Genomic DNA, 20952 nt, shown 5'->3' on the forward strand with positions numbered 1-20952 from the left:
TATTTCCTGGGTAAGACAAGTAAGTCATAGTTGTAATTTCTGATAAACATACATGCTACTTAAGAAAAACATGCAGAATTTGGAGGAAAATAGTACTATACTACAAGTCTGAATCAGCCTAAACATAATTTAATTACTTTTATCATGTAAATCTAAACTTCAAAGATGAATGCTGTTTTCAAAGAAAATTTTTCATTAAATTAGCAGTTAAATGGGCACAGAGAGGATGTCAGTGTATGAGAAACCATATGGGATCATGTGTGGCCAGGAGTAAAAAGTTGGATAGATTTGACTTAAATTCTTCTATATAGAGATACTTTGGGAGAGGCTAGATTGGATTGCAGACATATTTGAGTTTAGGCTTCATAACACTCTCACCTTTATTGGAAGTCACTGCAGAGAAGGAGGAAAATAAAAATGTTCTCAATGTATACAATTGCCACAGTGGGTGTTTCCACACCTATTTTATTCAATAGCTTCTAATGGCTGAAGATTTCAATATCAAGTAGTTGTTTATCAGCAAATATGCCTAACAATAATTTTAAAGATCTTTGGAGGGAAGCATATACACTTTTTTTCAAACCAAATTTTTTTCTTTTCAGGATAACATGGAGCCTGTTCAAATCACCCATTTAGAAATAACTCATGTTTTATAGTAGTATCTACAAAATGAATGGTCTTTTAAACAAATGAAAGTTATGGATAATTTCTGATAAAGTAAATTATACAAAGCATCATTTATATTTTTATATTTGGCATTGGGACATAAGGCGTATAGAGAACACATGTGATGGTGGCACATGCGCGCGCGTGCGCGGCACACACACACACACACACACACACACTCTCAAGCACTCTTCTCTGCCTCATTCTTATTCCTTTCTGGGATCAGCCTATAATATCAGTAATCCTCTGTTGAAATAATGTAAGATTTTTTTTCCTCAAAGTCTGCTAGGGAAAACATCTATCATTATAAATGTTTCTAATCAAGTATTTCTAGAAATGTTTACAAATCCTTTAAATCTAGCAATGATGGTATTATGAAAGTTATGTTGTTGGAAAATGCCCATCCAAAGTAGAAAAATTACCAGTTAAAAATCACAATACATCAAAAAGTATTTTCAAGGATGATTCCCATTTCCTCAGAGTTTTTTCCATTAAAAATTATAAAATGTTTAGAAGACAAAAGAATATTCAAATAATCTATTTTAGTTTCTTCAGTTTTATAATCAAGGGGTTGGACTAATCCTAATTGCTTTTAGCTCTAATATTCTATGATTTTAGTCAACATTGGAAGGTATTAAAATTTATCCCAATGGTTCATTCAAAAACTAACCCAAAAAGTAGCTTGAAACTGTGAAGCCTGACAATAAAACCCTTTTAATTTATGGATAACAAAAGCAAATTTCAGGGGAGAAAAGTGACCACCCAAGGGTTACCCAACCATTCAAGTATTAATCAATGTCACTGCTTCCAAATCTATTTTGCTTTGCTTTCTTTTGTTCTATGAAAGACTCCCAGAATCCCAGTTCCCACCTCTGGAAATTTTGCTTTAGTAATTATGGAAGGGAATTAGAAATTTCATTTTTTAAAGAGATCCTTAATTTCTGGTTGATTGGTAAAGATAGCAACCACGGATCACAGCAGACTACCTGGGTGGGACACAGTGCTGGAAATGAACAGATATGTCACACAGTCCTTGGGCAGGTCTGCCAAGGTCACATGGCAGCATTTTCCTAACACATCCATTATTTTATGCCCCGAAGTTCCACCTTCCTGGTGTTTTCTCCCCTCTAGCTGAAAGTACATTACGAGAGTGATATTACTTAGTGTCTTATTTTTCTTTGATAGGCTTTCTCTGGAAAAAATATTGCTAAAGGAAACAAGAATTAGAAGAGTTCATCTATAGCCCTTACTTACCATCTGATCCAAACTCACATTCTAAAAATTGAATCCTGCCTAACTCCTGAAAGTCTCTTTATTATAAAGTATGGATTTAGATATCACCAACCTACCGTGTTGGAACTTGCAAGGCAATTGCAATTTGAAAATTATTTACTTTACTTCAAGTCATGGTGTAGAATGGTTTCTAAATGGTTAGGACACATGGTGAGGAAAAGGCTTTTTGAATATGTTTGGCGTAAGAATTGCTTAAACTTTTTTTTTTGGTAGTACGAGAAAAGCTTACATAGAATTTCTAACTAATAATATAATAGGTTTTGAATTGGTTGAAAAGTATCAGTTCTCACCATAGATTTTATGGGTTTGCTGTATGCAATTTGCAGCCAAAATATATGTTTCTCTTCTCCATGTTATTATGGATGCCAAAGTTTAGTTTAAGGCTTTCTTTTTTTTTGGTAGCACACTATAAGAAACATAATTCAGGTCTCAAGTAAATATTATTCCTGATCTTCCTTAGTAATAAAAAAGTGAATTATTTTTTTATCTACCAATTTTAAGGAAAAGGCTAGAAAAAGAAAAAATTGAATGACTTACCTCTAAATATGTATGACTCCAAGTAAAGTGGCTAAACTTAAAGCTTGCCACAATTTTAACAAAGAGTAAAATGCAACATAATTTAATGTCTTTTGCATCCTGTTTAAGGAATATATGTTACTGAGGTTGACAAATTCATTATTTAGTCATGTCATTTATAAGGCAGGCTTATGACCTTGGCTCTGAGGGTCAAGTATACAGGTAAATCACACTAGACTACAAATGATAAAAGCATTTATGAACATTTTATGCTTGCTTTAGAAGGCTGAGCTGTTAAACCTGTGACACTTCAATTTGAAAAAGAATAAACAAGGAAATTGATGGCATTAGTTTATCCTTGTATGGGTTAAGAAACTATTTATGAATTGTATTTAGAACTCTATCAATATTAGATATGTGTATTAATTCTTATTTTTCAATGTAGCTGGGGGTCAAGGAAGTGGCTAATTAACATATGTACCTCAAATGCTTAGGTGGATACCTATTCAAAGGTATATAAAATATAAATAGTACTATATATTTTCAAAACTTTCAAATAAACACAAAGAATATATAGGTATACATGTTATAATTTCAAATTCAACACTAGCACATAAGTTTTTCTTATCTACATACACACTAGGATACTTCTTATTTCAACACATGCACCTACAAACACATGGCCATGCACATAACCTTGCTTTCTGCCACTTGCAAGAAAGTCAGAATATACACTATTGTACATTGTTTCACCTTAAATCATATTGGAAAATTAAATGAGGATGGTATTAAAAAATTCTGATCTAAGAAATCAAAATACAGGAAAATAATTATTTCATAGATTAAAAACACTGAAGACTGATGGAAAGTTAAGATTAAGTTGCTTGTCCCAGTGGTCTTGAAAGACAGAGAAGAGAGCAGGACTGGCTGTGAACACTCAGAATGCTCTGTTTGACAATCAGTACGAGACCTTTTGTAATCTAACAATCCAGGCCAGAGACTTAGTTTATTGATGCTTCAGATCGCCGAGAAATGGTTTGGCCGTGGGCAGTCCCCCGCAAGGCTGGGGGTGCTGATGGAGATCTAGATGCCCATCTGGATGGGAGACGCCTATTTGCTGGTCTAGCAGGTCGGGAAAATCCTTTTCCATGTGAAGTTTTCACTACCATGGATTCCTAGGACACAAATGAAAACCTCTCTTACTATACAGGCACCAACAATCAGCTTAATATATGCTAGATCCCAACATATTAGCATATTTAAAAGCAAAAACAAGCACGGAAAACTAAAGAAGGTTTTTGTCTAATATTTGTGGTTTTAAATGTTTTAATCCAAACAATTCGATTTTAATTGAATTTGGAACATGGCACTTGATAATCTTATAGCTTTCCTCATACTGATAAAGTTTAATATAATTGAGCTCTTTGCAGAATTATGAGCACAGTATTCAAAAACGGTAAATAATTTTGATATGATAGAACTACAGATCTTTCTTAAGTGAGATACTAGGATGTTTTAGTGTTATTTAAAAATAAAAAGATAATTTATGGAAGAAACTATCTGTGTTAGATTATTGATCTTTAGAGTTCATAAGCAAAAGGCACAAAATTGAATTATTATTATTATTTATTTATTATTTTTTTTGCAGTTTTTGGCCAGGCTGGGTTTGAACCTGCCATCTCTGGCATATGGGGCTGGTGCCCTACTCCTTTGAGCCACAGGCGCCACCCCCAAATTGAATTATTTACCTGATGCTATTTTTTACTACATTCTTTCTGAAAAATTTAAAAATCGTCATTAAAATACTTTTAAATACAACTTCATTCTAATTGTTAAGATAGAGTTTCAGTCTGTACGAGGCATGGTCAGATGAGTGCAAACCTTTTCCTTTTCTTTTCTTCCTTTTATTTCCTTCCTTCTTTCTATTATTTCAATGGAAGAAAAGCATTTTTTGATCCTTACGATTAAAAAAATAAAAACGCTTTCATGACACATTTATACATTTGATTCTTATTGAGCTTTTTAACCAAGTCTATGCTCTTTCGTCTGAGATGGGCAGTGAAGATCGTCTCTATTTCTCCTGTTTCAGTCATAGCCTGACAATAACCTGCATTTTTTTTTCTCTCTTTGGAGAGTTATTGATTAGAGTTTGTCACAAAAAAAAAAAAAGTAAGAATGTAAAGTACAGGATCCTATTCCCAAATGTCCAATCCATGCAAAAAGGGGAAATATTTAGTATTATTTCTTGTTAGTTATGGAGCGTTTAGGTTGTTCATTGTGTACGTGTTTCCACTTCTGATCTCTAACTATAGGATGTCCTTACTTGCATTTATGAGCTCAACTTTTAAGCTTTTAGTTTTTTAAGCAGAGAAATACAAATGCTGAATAATTATTTGTATCTTCTGTCAGAAACAGGCAAGGTTTCTGATAAAATGGATACAAAGTGATATTTTTGCAGGATTTGAAATCCACATACTAATTTTTTTATATGAAAAGGAGTCAGCCTGCATAGCTCAAAATCATGCTGCATGCACACAGCATTCTGTAAGACTAGAATCTTGGAATCACTGGCCAATAATAACAATAGGCCACCTCATAACTTTTTGTAAGTTATGTTCTTAATAAATTATATGCAAAAAAAGGCCTGTTGTATAACTCTTCATTGTGGATATCAATTTCTCGGGCCTCTTTTTCTCCTATAACTAATGAAGATTATACTCTTTTTAAATGGATAGAAACAAAAGATAACAGCTTATTTAAATACCCATTTAATTTTTTTCCATTTTCCATGCTACGAATATATACAATATTTTTAGTTCCACAGATAAAAGAACCCTATCAGGCACTGTTTTAAATGATGTGTTATACCCACATTCACCACTAAAGTGACTGATGCTCAGAGAAAGAACATGAACCAAATGCTGAGAATAACGGAACCAATCATAGTTGTTAACTGAAAAGTAAAAATTACTTTAAAATTATTTTCTATATGCTTTAAAAAAGTAAACCTTTAAAAGAATAAAATTTCAACCAACATCCATTCTGAATATTTTTTCAAGAGAGAAAAACAAACACTTGACCTTCTCAAGGTTGAAATCCACTGCTTACATTTATGTTATTTCAGAATCTTTAAAGTTATAATATCCCATTCCCAGACTTAAGACCCATACCTTAGAAGTTCCTGTTGAGTTTTATTTATTTAAAAATAGAGGGTCAAGCAGCTAAGAACAGACCAAAATGTATGCCTACAACCTACTTATACAAATGGGCAATGGATTGGACGAAGCGGGGAGGTATTTCTACCAGACTATGTTCTTTGCTTTCTCACCTCTGTTACAGTTTTCCGATCTATTTCTTGCTTCACTTGCTGTCCACGACACATAGCTGCCTTTTGCTGAAACTCTTGCTCCATTTGGAGCATTTCTAAATGCTGATTTAATGAGGTACCACCACTGACATCAAAATTACATTTGGTCCAATTATCTCGGAAGCAGTTAGAGTTTTGCAATGCAGACCCCATTGACGTCTCATAGGTTTTCAGCAACTTTTCCACAACACCATAATTTGACCTGGGATCAGCAGACCTGGGTCGACCAGACAGATTACTTGGCCTCCAATCATGCTCGTGGAGCATATTCCGATAGCTGCGAGGACTTCTGTGTCCCTGCATTTGTCTGCCTAGTCCTTTTGTGGATTTCTTGGTAGGATTATCAGGCACATTTTCCACGGGCACAGGCATGTGGGCACTGGCTTTCCAAATACCAGACACATTGTCATTTTCTGATATGTTACCTGTATGAGCAGACGAGGTATCATAGGGCTTAAGATCCTCAGATGATTTCGAGTAGCTTTGATTTTGCTGTATGGCATGACAATTTCTGTCCGTTCTAAATACAGTTCTGTTAAATTCATCAGTCTTTGCTGCCAGCTTTTCATTCCTTGTAGTTCCTTCAAGGCCACAACTGAAACTCCTAAGTGGGTTACTGCTCCGTGTCACCGAGGAGCTGCAGTCATTATTTACATGAAGATCAGGATGAGATTTAGCAGGGTGATCCGGGATCACCATTTCATATTTTGCCTTATTGGGAGTAGAGCAGGTTTTCTGAAACCATAAAGTGGAGGGGCTCTTTTTTGCACCTATCCCAATGTCGTATGACCACATGCTAAGTCCAACATCTTCTTTACTTGGAGGTTTGCTATCTATTTTGATTTCTGGTGCCAAAGAAGAAAACACAGTATCATCTTTCAAAGTCTTCTCTTCTTTTGGACACAACGTAGACATCTCATGCTTCCTCAAAAGGAAGTGAGGATTGCAGGTCGTTTCACTTAGGTCCTCATGGGCCAACCAGTCATTGTGTTCTAAACCTTCCTTCAACCTTTCATAGGCTTGTTCAGAATCTGAGCTGGGAAAATTTCGGGAGGTGCTTCTTGGAGGAGGAGCTGGTGGAGTTTCATTTCTTTGCAAATCAATTGTTTCAATTCCATATTTTTTCATAGGATTAATTTGGAGCACATTGGCACAGCTCAGATTCTTCCTATATTTCTGTTTTTCTTTTTCTGAATTAACTGGAATAACACATCGGCCATTGTTGATAATGTGGTCCCCATGAGGCATATTAATTGCATTTGGCATTTCCTGGAGAAAAGAATCTGACTTCATCCTAAACAATAAAATATGCTGTATTAGTTACAACTTTATTTAGGATAAGTTCTCAAAAATACAGTTAAATAAAACAAACAAGATATAAAAACAAGGTGACTATAGTCAAAAAGAAGTTATTGTATATTTTATAACTAAAAGAGTGGAATTGGAATGTTTCCAACATAAAAGATGATAAATACAGGCCAGGCATAATGCCTGTAATCCTAGTACTTTGGGAGGCTGAAGTGGGAGGCTTGCTTGAGGCCAGCAGTTCCAGACCAGCCTAGACAAAAGTGCAATCTCAACTCTACTAAAAACAGAAAAATCAGACAGGTGTGATAGTTTTAGCCTGTAGTCCCAGCTACTTACAAGGCTGAGGCAGGAGGATTGATGGAGCTTGGGAGTTTGAGGCTGCAGTGAGCTATGATGAGGCCACTGCAGCTATGATGAGGCCATCCTTACTGTTTAGGATGAAGTCAGATTCTTTTACTCCAGCCTGGGTAACAATGCAAAACCCTGTCTCAAAAAAAGTGATAAGTACCTATCCTTGAGGTAATGGGTACTTGAATTACTTTATTTGATTATTATGCAATGTATGCTATATCTAAATATCACATGTACCACAAAATATACAACTATTAAGTACCCATAATAATTGTTTTTAAAACCCTAAAAATCAAAGAGCTCAAGAAAACATTCAAATCCCCTTTAAAACCTGGCTTTGTTGAAGCCTTCAGAAATGCTTTACACTGTAGGAGTCAGGTTTGCAGTGTAATTTAGACCAGGCATTCCTGGAGAACTTGTCTAACCAGAGTCCAAGTTACTCAGAGCACAGGTGTCTGGCCCCTGGTGACTCAGGGCTAGCAGTCCAGAGATCCTATTTGACCAGAGTCCAGGATTCTGGCCCTCCAGGTGCTACAGATGGCCTGATTGATGACTTAGCAAAGATCACTTCCTCCCCAGGTATAAAACAAAAATCAGGGAAGCAAGTTAGGAAAGTAAAAGTTTCCTCCCTAATTTATAATAATCACACGATGTGTTTACTTGATTTCCTCTGTTGTTTCCCTCTTTTACTGGAAATGATTGCTTGGGGTGCCTTACTTTGAATGACTAATAACTAAAATTAATGTTTATGTTTTATGCTGTCAACATGATTTACAACTTTTGACTATAGAAAGAGACCTTGGGGTGAGGGGATCGAGGCTGTACTTGATGCTACTTTCTCGATGCTACCATGATAGTGTATGCCTCTCATGGGCTCCCATCAGTTACGTCACCTGAGATAACTGAGTCCGAATCTTTTCTCACGTCAGCTGCTCTCAGTGCAGATCTGGGCAAAGGTAGTGGGGACCCAGACCCCCGCATCACATCAATTGTAAGGAGACACTTTCAATTATATCTCCTGATAACCATTTTGTGAAAATAATTATTATTATTCTCTGAAGAAGTTCTTTTATAAAACTTCTATTATAAAAAAAAAAAAAGAGCCATAGTTTAAGCAATAGGTTTCTGCTACAGGAAAAGGAGTCACAACTCCCTCAACATCATTTTTACGTAAATCTCCTAGTGGAGAACTTCAAGTCATACTTTGGCTTTAATGGTAGTATTACATTCAAGGCTCTATAGACTCTGAACCAAACCATCGTTCCAAATTTGTGTTCTATTTTCTCTGTTACCTGAGACTTCACCTATACTTAGATTAGACTGTGTAGTCTCTTGGGTTGGTGCTATTTTTATAGCTTTCTCTTGCCATTTCCCTCTCTGCCTACTGAATTCCTATTCATTACGTAACGTGAGCTCAACTTTCTCCCTTTGAATGTGAAATAATATTTTCAGTAGTGAGATAGAAATCTGAATGAAAGTGCCATGAGACACGAGTAATTCCAAATGGAAGGTTTCACTTGGACTTGAAAGAAAAGTAAGTTGTTTTTTTGTTTGTTTTGTTTTTTGGACAAATTGAGCAAAATGCAAATAGGCAAAGTGAATGTTTTTCACAAAACAAAAAAAGTTTATCACTTGTGATAAAAATCATGTGTCCCTTCCAGGGACAATAAGTACTTCAGTACAGAGGGATTATAAAGCAGAACAGGGAGCATAATGAAAGATAAGAGAGAAACATTAGGTCATGTCAAGTCATCATATGGATTATACATTAAAAGTTTTGAATCTTGTTCTAACTTTGGCATACATCAGCAGCCCCTGACCTTTTAGCACCAGGGATCAGTTTTGAGGAAGACCATTTTTCCAGGGACTGGCGGCAGAGGGGATGGTTTGGGGGTCATTCTTTTGCATTACATCTCCACCTAAGATCAGTTGGCATTAGATTCTCACAAGGCCAGCATAACCGAGATCCCTCACATGCATGTTTTATGGTAGGGTTTGCACTCCTATGGGATTTGAATGCTGCTGTTGATCTGATGGGAAGCAGAGCTCAGGCAGTGATATGAGAATGCAGAGCAGCTGTAAATGCAGATGGAGCTGCGCTCACTTGCCTGCCCCTCACATCCTGCTGTTTAGCCTGGTTCCTACCAGACCACAGACCTTATGTAGGACAGTAGGTACAGATGAATTATAAAGCAGAGTGGGGAACAGGAGGAAAAATGAGAGAGAAGTAATAGGTCGTGTCAAATTATCATGCCTTTGGGTTACATGTTAAAGACTTTGAACCTTGTTCTAAAGGTTGTGGGGTGACAATGGGGCTGTATACCATTGTGACTTGTAAAACAAAACTGTCAAGTTCTGAGTTATTAAAGTAAAAACCTAAATAAAGCAACGATCACAAATCAAACTTAATCATATTGATAAATATAAATCATACATATATCTTCAACTTATAAAAGATTATGACATATCTTTCAATTCAGTACAGATAAGTATTCATCAACAGAGACTAGTAAACACAAGGTAAATGGGTAAGTAGCTAAAAAAAAAATGTACAAAACATTTTTGGTTTAAAAAATTCTATTGAAAGTCAGCACCAAAATTCTCTCTGGGTTTCCTAAGAGCTAAAGAAAAATAAGGGAATATATTGTTGCAGCTTTCTGAGAGAAGAACACTGCCCCACAAGGAGATAAATGTTGGTCCCAGACTATTCTATCTTTATTTACCTAGTGGTGAATTCCAAATATGTTTTTTTAACTTACCTAAAAATTACTGTTACAATTATCTACTGTTTCTGAACTGAAACAGCATTTTTGGGGCATGCGTGTATACGTAGTTCCAGTATGTTTTTCAAAAAAAAAAAAAATGTATCGATTATATATGTATTATATTGATACTAATTGTATAGAAATAAACTGAGTCTTGAGCATAAAATGTCAGAACATCATTATATAACCAGCCTACCTTCTATGGTTAGATCGCTTTCGAATTTCCTCTTGAAAGCTGCATAATTCTTCACTAACTTTGGCAAGTTCTTCAAGAGCCTTTATATATATAAGCAATAGCAAGTTAGCACTTTGAAATGTAAATATTTCTTTAGAAAAGAGTTCTAGGCTATAACATCTCACTTACTGTGCTGAGGGCACCAGAACAGCTCTTGCTGTCTTCCTCAGAAGTCCTCAAGCCAGGCCTGGCCTCACATTTCTTTTGAGTATCTGTGGCCAAAGGATCCATAAACTCTACCTTTGATTTTTTTGTTACCTTTAGTTCCTGACATGTTTGATTTCCTTCACTGAGTAAGCTCTGCTCTGCTTTATTTTCTTTTCCCAGATCGTCCCAGTGATTCATCCCTGCAAAGTTACATTGTCCTGAATTGGGAAAATCTGGAGAAGATTCCATCATTTTGTCTTCAGTGGCTTTCTCAAGATCAAGACCAATCACCTTAGCACGTTGATTCATATTGATCTTCCTCCGAAGCTTTACTTCCTGGCAAAGCTGTAAAAAAACAAAATTAATTTTTTTCCTCTGAATTCATTTTGTAATATTCTTTTTTTTTTTTTTTTTTTGGAGACAGAATCTCACTATGTTGCTCTGGGTAGAAGGCCGTGGTGTCATGCTCACAGCAACCTCAAACTCTTGGGCTTAAGCAATTCTCCTGCCTCAGCCTCCCAAGTAGCTGGGACTACAGGCACCTGCCACAAGGCCCAGCTATTTTTTGTTGCAATTGTCATTGTTGTTTAGCTGGCCCGGGCCGAGTTCGAACCCACCACCCTCAATGTATGTGGCTGGCACCGTAACCACTGTGCTATGGGTGCCAAGCCTATTAATATTCTTGATACTAAGCAAACTGTTTTGAGTTCTTTTTGCCGTATTACTATATTCCACCTGGGTATAATGCTTATTCTTCCAAACAGTGCTTGTAAAATATGGATTAACTAGAACAATTTTGATGAACCAAAAGACTGCTTTAGAAGGGCGATGCACAGATGCCACCTTCTTTCTGATTAGAAATCAACTCATTAAAATAAAATGACTATACCTACATACACACAGATAGATACCCAAGTGCTGTCACAAGATTAGAATGATCCAAATCAATGACTGGCTATGTATCTAACTGCTTTCAGAAAGAAGCAGGAGTTTCATGTTAAAGTCATTCTTTTATACTATACAAGCCTACTTGTATGCCAACATTTAACACTCTAAAAAGTTGCTGATGTCATATAGTAAGTCAATTTATTCTGTTCCCTAAGCAGGTCTTTGTCAATCAAAGAATGTTACCTTTGGTCAGTTACATTGGTGAAGCCTAGATATTACTGAGGGTTTTCATTTTTTTTTAATGCTAAGGCTATACATATTCTAAAAATTTTCTCATCCAGATTAAAATATATGTGATAATTCCCTATGTGGTATGATAGAATGTTACGGTTTTGATCATCTATTCGTCTATGTTAAAGTAGACCCAATTATTCCTTGATGAGACCTTAGATAAACCTACAGGTGTCACTCAACTCACCTGTGAATAGAGTAAGGCTGTGGCCTTCTTAGGCTTGAGTCTTGGAAAAGCTTGTCAAATTTCAAAAGAGACTTTGAGATAACTATTAAGCAAACAACTTTACATTTTATAGCCACAATCACTATCTGTACTACATGTATTATTCAAGGACATAACAGATTTAACTGCTTAGTAGTTACCCAAAACTCAGTTGAGAGAAGCACTACTTATAATTGATGCCTGAAAACTAATGTGGGGCATTTGTTTTCCTAGGACTAAGACATTTACTTGTTATTTACTGTATAAAGTCAGGATAGGATCAATCTGCAGCCACGAATCATTTGTTCTGGTCCTGTAAATGTATTTGTACTGAACTGATATGGGAATTGTGATTTGGGATGATCTCGAGGGATTATTATAAGAAACAACACTAAAAAGTGACATTTTAAATCTAAGGATGCTGCTGGTGACACTGTCCTCTTTTTGAGAAGCCATGGATAAAAACACAATTTCTTTAGTTTAAAAACCAGGAGGGAAAGTGCTATTCCTAGGAAAAAGGTTTGGTTTGTCTTCTGAATATTAAGAAGTATGCACCTGATAATTTTTGAGTTAGCTTCTAGACTCACTGCTGAATTTTACATCCACTTCTTCCTCCTGTCTTCACCTCATCTTTCTATTTTTGTTGTGCATACTTTATCTCAGATGTAATTTTATGTCATCTTAAATTTTTAGGGGATTTAGGTGGTGGAAAAGTATTTATTTTGCATAAAGGAATCTACTCAGCCCTTATCAATGGTTATGTGATTTTTCTATCAAAAGAGAACAGGCAGGAAAGATTAGTGTGAAAAAAAAATCTCAGATGTCTGTAAACTTTGTCCAGAATTTCTATCTGGATTCTTCAAAGTTATTTCAAATGATATGAGTATGTATATCTTGGTTTTGCAAGAGCAAATGCAATGATAGTGGATAGTGGCTGAACAGAGAATCATGAACAATTTGATATCCAACACAGTATCCTTGTTTTAGATTCTATTATCACATGAAAGTGTGTGTGTACCTGGGAACCTACAGTTCTCTAGCCCAGGACTTAATAATTTACATCTGATTTAGTACATAGAACTTAGTGATAAATTTTAAAGAAGTATAGTCTATTATGCTTAAGTCGTGATATTTTTTTTCCAAGTGCTCATTTCTTTATTTTAGCCTAAAAATTTGTCTTGATTCTCTGTGACATGGGAAGGTACTTTCCTCGTTTTCCTTTCTATGCTCTGTAGCCCATAAGAAGGTGCCTTTAATACATGTTTTGATGTATGGTAAGGGGAACACAATGCTGGTATTCAGATATGGAAAAGCCTCATCCATGGGCATCCTGCATAAGCACATTGTGTAAACATATTCCCAGCCATGAAGCTGTATTGCACAGTCAGCAAAACATAAATAGTAGCACAACTTCTCTCCAAGATGAAGGAAAAATATTACAGCCCTCTGTTTCCCTGATTCAGAAAGGGATCGTATATCTATGAGCTACGAGCACTCCTATGTTTAAAGAATGTTTAGTGCTCATTAATTGACAAGGCTGATATTTATCTTGAACAGACACTACAGAGTTGTCAGAATAATTATTGCACAATAACAAACTTAACCAGATAGACAGTTTTAGCTACAGCTTAAACAACTGGCTTGACTAGTCCTGCATCCATTAATTGTTTTGCTTAGATGCTAGAAATATGTGAGACTGTTATCAACCAGAGCTTCCAAACATTTGGGAGACAAGAAACCACAATTATAGATCAGTTTCTGATTAAACTGGAGTTTTGGATTCTGATCTGACCCAGGCATCTCTTTGTCAACCCAATCTGAGTCTCTGGGTAGGAGAATTAAGGGAGGAAGCAAGACACATTTCCCCAACTGTAGAGGAAGGAGAAGTAGATTCAACCTTCAATCTTTAATTATGCGCTACATGCTGCCTGCTCAGCTCTATTTTAGAGAAAAGGCTTGACAACACTACTTTTGTTTCTTCTTTCACTATGACAATTTGTATTTTACTCTCACCTATTACATGGCTGTTAATGAGAAAAATGTTTGCATCATAAACATAAAGCACTTACTTTGCCCGCAAATAAAAACCAAGGGGCCTTAAAATAACCACTTTTGGTAATATGCATAGTACTGACCACTACCAGTCAGTACTATGGATGTTACCAGAAGAAAGCAAGAAAAGTATAAGGAATTTGCAGTTGTAGCAAGGTTGAATATTCACCAATGCAAATGCTTGAAGGAAGTGTTCCAGGCCTAACCACCGACAGATGGCTAATGGCAATAAAATGACTATTTGCATCAGAGTTATGACATGTCATTTTTCATAACCCTTTTCCTAACAAACATGCCAATAACTATGGTACACCATGCCAGAACACAGCTCGTGTCTACCACCACTTTCTGTTTGATGTACGATACTCCTTTTGATGATACTGATTTATCTAGCACGGAACTTCCTTTACATAGACATTATTTACATATCATCTCAGAGAAGATATCTATCTTCTAAAGCCCAATGGTAATTTTGCCAATATACGTCTCAACAATTATGTCTTCCTTGTATTTTACTCCCAGGACCTGGTATTTCAAAACTCGTGCTGAATACATGCCTCGCTTTTGAAACCAAGGCTTTCTAGCCAAAAATAATAAATTGAAATATTTTAGACTGATATTTTAAGTCCTTAACTGTCATGCAAGGCTATAAAATAGTTTTTCAAGTACCACTGGGGGGTAAGAAGAGTATGCTATTTTTGGTCTAGTAAATGTCACTGAGGCAGGCACCTCTTAGGAAATAAGGAAAACAGGAATAGTGTCTAATACAAATGAAACATCTACAGAATTTTCATTCTCAGCTTGAAGTGTAGGGTACATTTGGAACCAATCAACTTGTACCTCTTCTATTTTCTTCTGCATGATCTTCCACTGACTCTCCCATTCCTTTCTTTCATTGTCGAACCGGTCCAGTAATTCCATCTTCTCCTTGTGCCAGTCAGTCTCTGTGTTCTCCCACTGCTTACGCAGGTCCATGGCAACAGTGCAGGCGTCAGCCAAGAAGCGTTTCTGCTCCTCTCTGCCTTCTCTCAACTGTTTCTTGGATGCTTGGAGTTGCCTTTAAAGTAAAGCCGAATATAACAAAAGAGAGTTCCAAATCCATGTGAATTCCAGAAATATACCTTATCATTTTGTTAAGAGCCATTGACATAAGCAAAGCATAGGAAAACCGTACTCAAAAGAAGAGGTTACAATAATCTTCTTAGGAAGAGGAAACTAACACAGTCACTAAAGTAATAAATGTTGTCTAATGTTATTTTTTTCCCTTTCTGAGACAAGAGAGCAAAATCACAGTGGACAAGATGGTCGAATGTACATGTGAGATGTAAATATTGCTTTAACCATTTTACCTAAAAATAGAATTTTTCACGAATATCCAAGAGCAGAAGTATTAAAGTCAAATGTATCAGCACATCTACAAAACGGTAGCAGATTCTGCTGCGATAGAACTACCCTTTCTGTTCTGATGCAACCTGATTATAAACGTGTATTTCCGTGACTTCAAGTCTTGAGTCAGTGCTGGACTATATTCTCCATTCTATATTCAGAAATCAAGCCCAGGCCAAATTACTGCATCACTTGAGACCCTGAAGCTGGTAGTCAACTTGGGACTTACATATCAACAAGAAACTCACCTCACTTATAAAAGGTATATGCATATTTTACTTACCAAATAAAATCTAAAAGCATCAAAACTATTCCATGAGACATGTTGAAATGTATCCATTCTCTAATAAACTATATACTATAAAGTTTCTAGGATTCTGAATATAGAAAGTTGAAGAAAACATTTTGCTTAGTTGGCAGGGAATATTATATTAAGTAATGACTAAAATATGAAATAACTAGATTTCTAGCATTTGGGGGATGTATATTTAGGGTTGAAGATGCAAAATACCAGATATACAACTCTGCTACTTCATCTCACATGCCTGGAGTTTAGTTTATTTACATTAAAATGGGGATATTCACTAAATTATTATAAAAGTAAACAGTATATTGAATATAAAGTAGATTGAGAAAATTCAGAAATTTTCCTGTATTTTGCTTTATAAAATTTTGCTTTGACTTCAATTGAAACTAGTTTTTATTAATAAAGCCACATACTTTTTTTTTTTTTTTTTTGTACAGACAGAGTCTCACTTTATTGCCCTCGGTAGAGTGCCGTGGTGTCACAAAGCTCACAGCATCCTCCAACTCCTGGGCTTAGCTGATTCTCTTGCCTCAGCCTCCTGAGTAGCTGGGACTACAGGCACATGCCACAACACCTGGCTATTTTTTTGGCCAGGATCAGGTTTGAACCCACCACCCTTGGTATATGGGGCCAGTGCCCTACCCACTGAGCCACAGGTGCCATCCCACATACCGTTTTTAATGGGTCAAAAAGCATGTTTAAAATGTTTGAAAGTCTATTTAAGATAATTATGCCTATTAGAAGTCTAACTCTTTAATTTATTATTCCATTACCAAAATGCTGGAACTTAACAATGGCAGCTTATGCTAATCATGGACAAAGTTTCCAATAGTCACTAGCCTCATGGATGCTGGCATCATAGAATTAAACTCACATACCCAGGCAGCAAGCACCAGTTTTATACTCACAGAGGACATCTGCATATTTCACATCCCAAATACAAGATGCAAATCTAAGACTAACTTAATTTTTGTCAGACTTTTATGGATTTTTATTAATTTTTAGAGAGGAGGTCTCACTATGTTGCCTAAGCTGGTCTCAAACTCCTGGCTTCAAGCCATCCTCCCACCTTGGCCTCCTAAAGTGCTGAGGTTACAGGTGTGGGCTACTACATCCCACTTGTCACACTACATTGAACATACATACCTGAGTGGTGATCAGTTTGGAACATATACATATTTTTTGAGCTGCAATCTATCAGTCAGTTATAACAGACTAATGAGAATAAAAAATATTGTCTATCTGCAGGGCTTCACCTTCAAAAACACATTAGTAACCTTAGGATGTATGTTGTTACTCTTCTCTCTGACTATTTGCTAAACACACTGATGATTTTTTCCTCTTTCTTTGGCACCAATACTCCAGGGCATCCCAAAAGTTGCCCATACAATTGCCACACATCTGGAAAATGGGAAATTGTAGCTAAATGTACTTTTATTTACAAAAAATTCATTTAATAAATTTACAAGATATTTACCAAATATTCTCTATGTCTTGGGCACCCCTTTGTCAATTCATTTTGTAATAAATACTTTATAAAAACGGTACATTGAGCTGTAACTTCCCATTTTTCCTATGTGTGGAGACTTTATAGTTGAATTTGGGGAAACCCTGTTTTGTGGTTAATTCGGTCAAGAAAAATATGCAACTTCAGGCTGGGCACCTGTAGCTCAGTGGGTAGGCTGCTGGCCACATACACCAAGGCTGGCGGGTTGGAACCCAGCCAGGCCAGCTAAACAACGACAACTGCAACAAAAAAATAGCCGGGCGTTGTGGCAGGCACCTGTAGTCCCATTACTTGGGAGGCAGAAGCAAGAGAATCACTTAAGCCCAGGAGTTTGAGGCTGCTGTGAGCTGTGACACGGCACTCTACTGAGGGTGACACAGTGAGACTGTCTCAAAAAAAAAAAGTAACTTCGGATCTGGCTATGAAAGATGCCTTCATGTCACATTTTCTCCACTTAGCTCTATTTCTAACCTCATTTTCCATGCCCTCTGTTACCCCTTCTCTCCTTTGCTGCCCTCCACACACGTAAGTCAGTAACCACAGGACTTGCCATAATAAATCTCAGTGCAAAACTAGCGAACTGAATAGAGTAAATAATATACACAGTTTGAGTTTTGGTTTGTCTTGGTTAACCTAATTTCCAGTGATCATGATTACCCAGTACATCTTTTAGGTTCATCTAGCAACTTTTCATAGGACATGCAGACAGTGCCTTATCCAGAGACTGGGAGACGGCTTTCAAACTACGTATAATTAACTATGTGCTGAAACTGCCTGGCTGACTTGAAGGTATTTATCACTGGAACTTAGGAAGAGTGGAGCGGTTTGAAATAACAAGAGAGAGTTGCAGAGTTTACCGCAGAAGCTATCAAAAGGGAGCAGACTAATTTCAAGCTACCTGGAAAAGAGGTGCTATGATATTATTCATTTTATCAGGATTGTTTTGAAACACTGAAAATGTCCAGAAATCATAATCATACAGTTTTCCTATAATTATGTAAGAGTTCCAATTTTTCCTTCTATCACTAATTCTTCTTAAACTACTTCCATACCACAGTTGAAAAGGTGCCAGCTCCTCTCCCCTCATTTATTTTAACCTACCAGTAGATTATCCAGGAAGACTCTGAATCGGTCTTGCTCATGGCAACAACTGTTATCTGAACTCAGGTAATGCTCCTGAAGCAGACTAGCTTTGCACTTATTTGCCAAGAGCCAAACTCATCACTTAATATGGAGAAGGGCCAATCTACAGTTCCCCTTTCCAAGGCCAGAGCAATTTCTAATGCCAGGAAATGCAATAGTTATGGATCAGAAACAAGCCATTGCAAGAAAATTTCCATAAAGCAGTATCTGTGCCAATTTTTATGGGAGGATTTAGTTAGCTTTCCTATCATCTCTCTCTTGTCATAAATATAAATACCAAATGTAATATGGCTAAATATATTGCTTCCTCTTCCAAAGAAAAAAGGAAGTGGGGAGACTGAATTGTTTTGAGGATTAAGTGAGCAAGAAGGAAAAATGCTTCAAGAAGTGTCTGGCGCTGTTTGGATCACAGTGGCCGCTTACTAATTTCTCGCTTTCTTCTTTCTGACCCTCCCTCCCTCCTTTCTTTCATCTAGTCCTCTCCATGTTTTCTTTCTCTGGAAAGAAATAAATGATTTTATCTTTATTTATTTAAAAAAGTGATAGAAATTAAGTGTAATTGTGTGAACTTTCATATTCTCCATCTCTCCCTTTCCCTTCAAGTATTTTTCCAGCGTTTTAAGGATACACGTCAAGTATTCAGAAAGAAGTTTTTATTGTAAGTAAAAAGTCTAAATAAATCTTATATAAAACTGCTTTTGTTATAAAACACTCAAAAATATTAAACGAAAGGGGCAAACTTTGTAGGGACAGAATGTTCCATTAGGAAAAGTTACGGGGTGAAGTGGTTCAGCAGATTCAAAAACTCAACTTAAGCCCTCTCTACTGAGGCAAAAAATAAAAGTTCTCTTTGTTCCCAGTTGTCACTCTCTTTCTCCCACTCTTTTTCTGCCAGCATCTATGTGGGAGAAAAGGAAGGATTTCGGCTGCTCTCTGAGCCTCCCTCCCCAGGGGCTCTCTGGTTCTCATGTCACTGCAACCCTTCCAAATTTCATTCAGAATAAAAAAAATATTAGAGCAAATGTCAAAGGACAGAGTGAGCTGCATCACTTAGTGACACACATTCTCCCCCCAGTAACTCCAAGCTAGCATTGCATAATCCCCTTTAACCAACTTCCCTTCTCCAGGGCTGAATGCCAGAATTATAAAGAGTTGTGAGTGGGTTGCCTAAGTATGGGGATGGGAGGCAAATAGTTCTGCTGACCTTCCGGCCCTACAAGTAAACAAAATTTAAGAGCAACACAGAGGTCTCACAATAAATTATTTGCATCTCCCAAATTAGTCCCACTTTGGTCGTGGTACCACTTCTCTACCTGAGGGGTGTTTCCTTCTTACTACACCTTGGGCATCACCGTTGCAACCTCCACGTCCCAAACACACTGAACAGGGTTAGGACAGGGCACTCCTTTCTACCTCTCCCTTTTGAGATTTTTGTTCAGAGTGTTTATTTCTTGCTCTACTATTTCTTTTTCCTAAACATATGACATTTCATATAATTGAAGATTTTCCATTTAAAAGAGGTTACATATTCCAATAATGTGCCACACAGTAGGTACTGCCAACCTCACAATTCCTAGAAGAATCATTTGGCCTGAAGATGCTTTGCTTCTAATTAACTTTGAGGTATTCCCAGGCCTATACCTATCAGCATAATGTGCCATTTGGCTCCAAAATTCTCTAGCTATCATGGGTCACTTGGGCCATTTCAACTAATTAACAGGTCTCATTCCTCCCTTATTGTTCACTTGCAAATACATCTTTCCAAAGATCATCATTTGATTTAGTTAGAGAGTATAAAGAAATTTTATTAAAAAATTTCTGTTTATGGGTATTCAGAAGGTTTCTTCTGCTCCAACAAGGTCACAGGCACATCACCACATGCAATTCCAAGTTAATCAATTTTGCCTTCTCGTTTAATTACCCTCTCCTTCCTCGTTTTCTCTCCAGTTATCTACTTAAATGAGAAAACATTCACACTTTAGGCACATCAATTTTACTTTTCTTAACATATAAAATACAAACTTAGAAAAAAAACTTTTGGCTTAAATAAATGTTTAAAATTAACCATTTTGAACAGAGATACGGTAGTTAAGCTTCCCTCTTAACTGCAGACTATCCCATTCTGAATGACACAAACTTCAGCTCAAATTGCAGAAACGCTTATCCTATAGCAAGGACACCACCACCTTAGATGAAATTACATTTGCTTATTTTTCATTACAATTTTCAGATACCAGCCATCTCAAGGGTTGTGAACTTTATTATTTTTTTGCTACTTTTTATTAAATCATAAACACATAGATCATGTATACATTAATGCATTTATGGGGTACAATGTGCTGATTTCATATAGAATTAGGAACGCTTACATCACACGGGTTAAAGGGTTGTGAACTTTAATTTTCAAATGTTAAAAAGTCCCCATCCTAATAAAACCCACATTCTAATAAATAGTGAAATCCCATAATGAGCAGACTTTTTCAAACTACAAAGCAGAACTCAGAGCGGATGGCACTGTCAGTCCA

At 36.5% G+C, this 20952-nt stretch overlaps 1 protein-coding gene across 1 annotated transcript in view; it reads right to left on the minus strand.

The window, feature by feature from the left end:
• Positions 1–431: 431 nt before the first annotated feature.
• The window catches only part of KIAA0408 (KIAA0408 ortholog), a 40784-nt gene continuing 20263 nt past the window's right edge, over positions 432–20952 (minus strand). Inside the window, exons 2-6 of the mRNA XM_053590408.1 lie at positions 14925–15154; positions 10631–10993; positions 10463–10542; positions 5804–7136; positions 432–3650 (exon numbers count right to left, since the gene is read on the minus strand). Of these exons, the coding sequence (XP_053446383.1) occupies positions 3477–3650; positions 5804–7136; positions 10463–10542; positions 10631–10993; positions 14925–15059 (2085 nt within the window). The 5' untranslated portion in view covers positions 15060–15154 and the 3' untranslated portion in view covers positions 432–3476. The remainder of the gene's footprint in view (positions 3651–5803; positions 7137–10462; positions 10543–10630; positions 10994–14924; positions 15155–20952) is intronic.

This window comes from Nycticebus coucang, chromosome 5, assembly GCF_027406575.1.
Source record: "Nycticebus coucang isolate mNycCou1 chromosome 5, mNycCou1.pri, whole genome shotgun sequence".
In the NCBI taxonomy this organism is placed as follows: domain Eukaryota; kingdom Metazoa; phylum Chordata; class Mammalia; order Primates; family Lorisidae; genus Nycticebus; species Nycticebus coucang.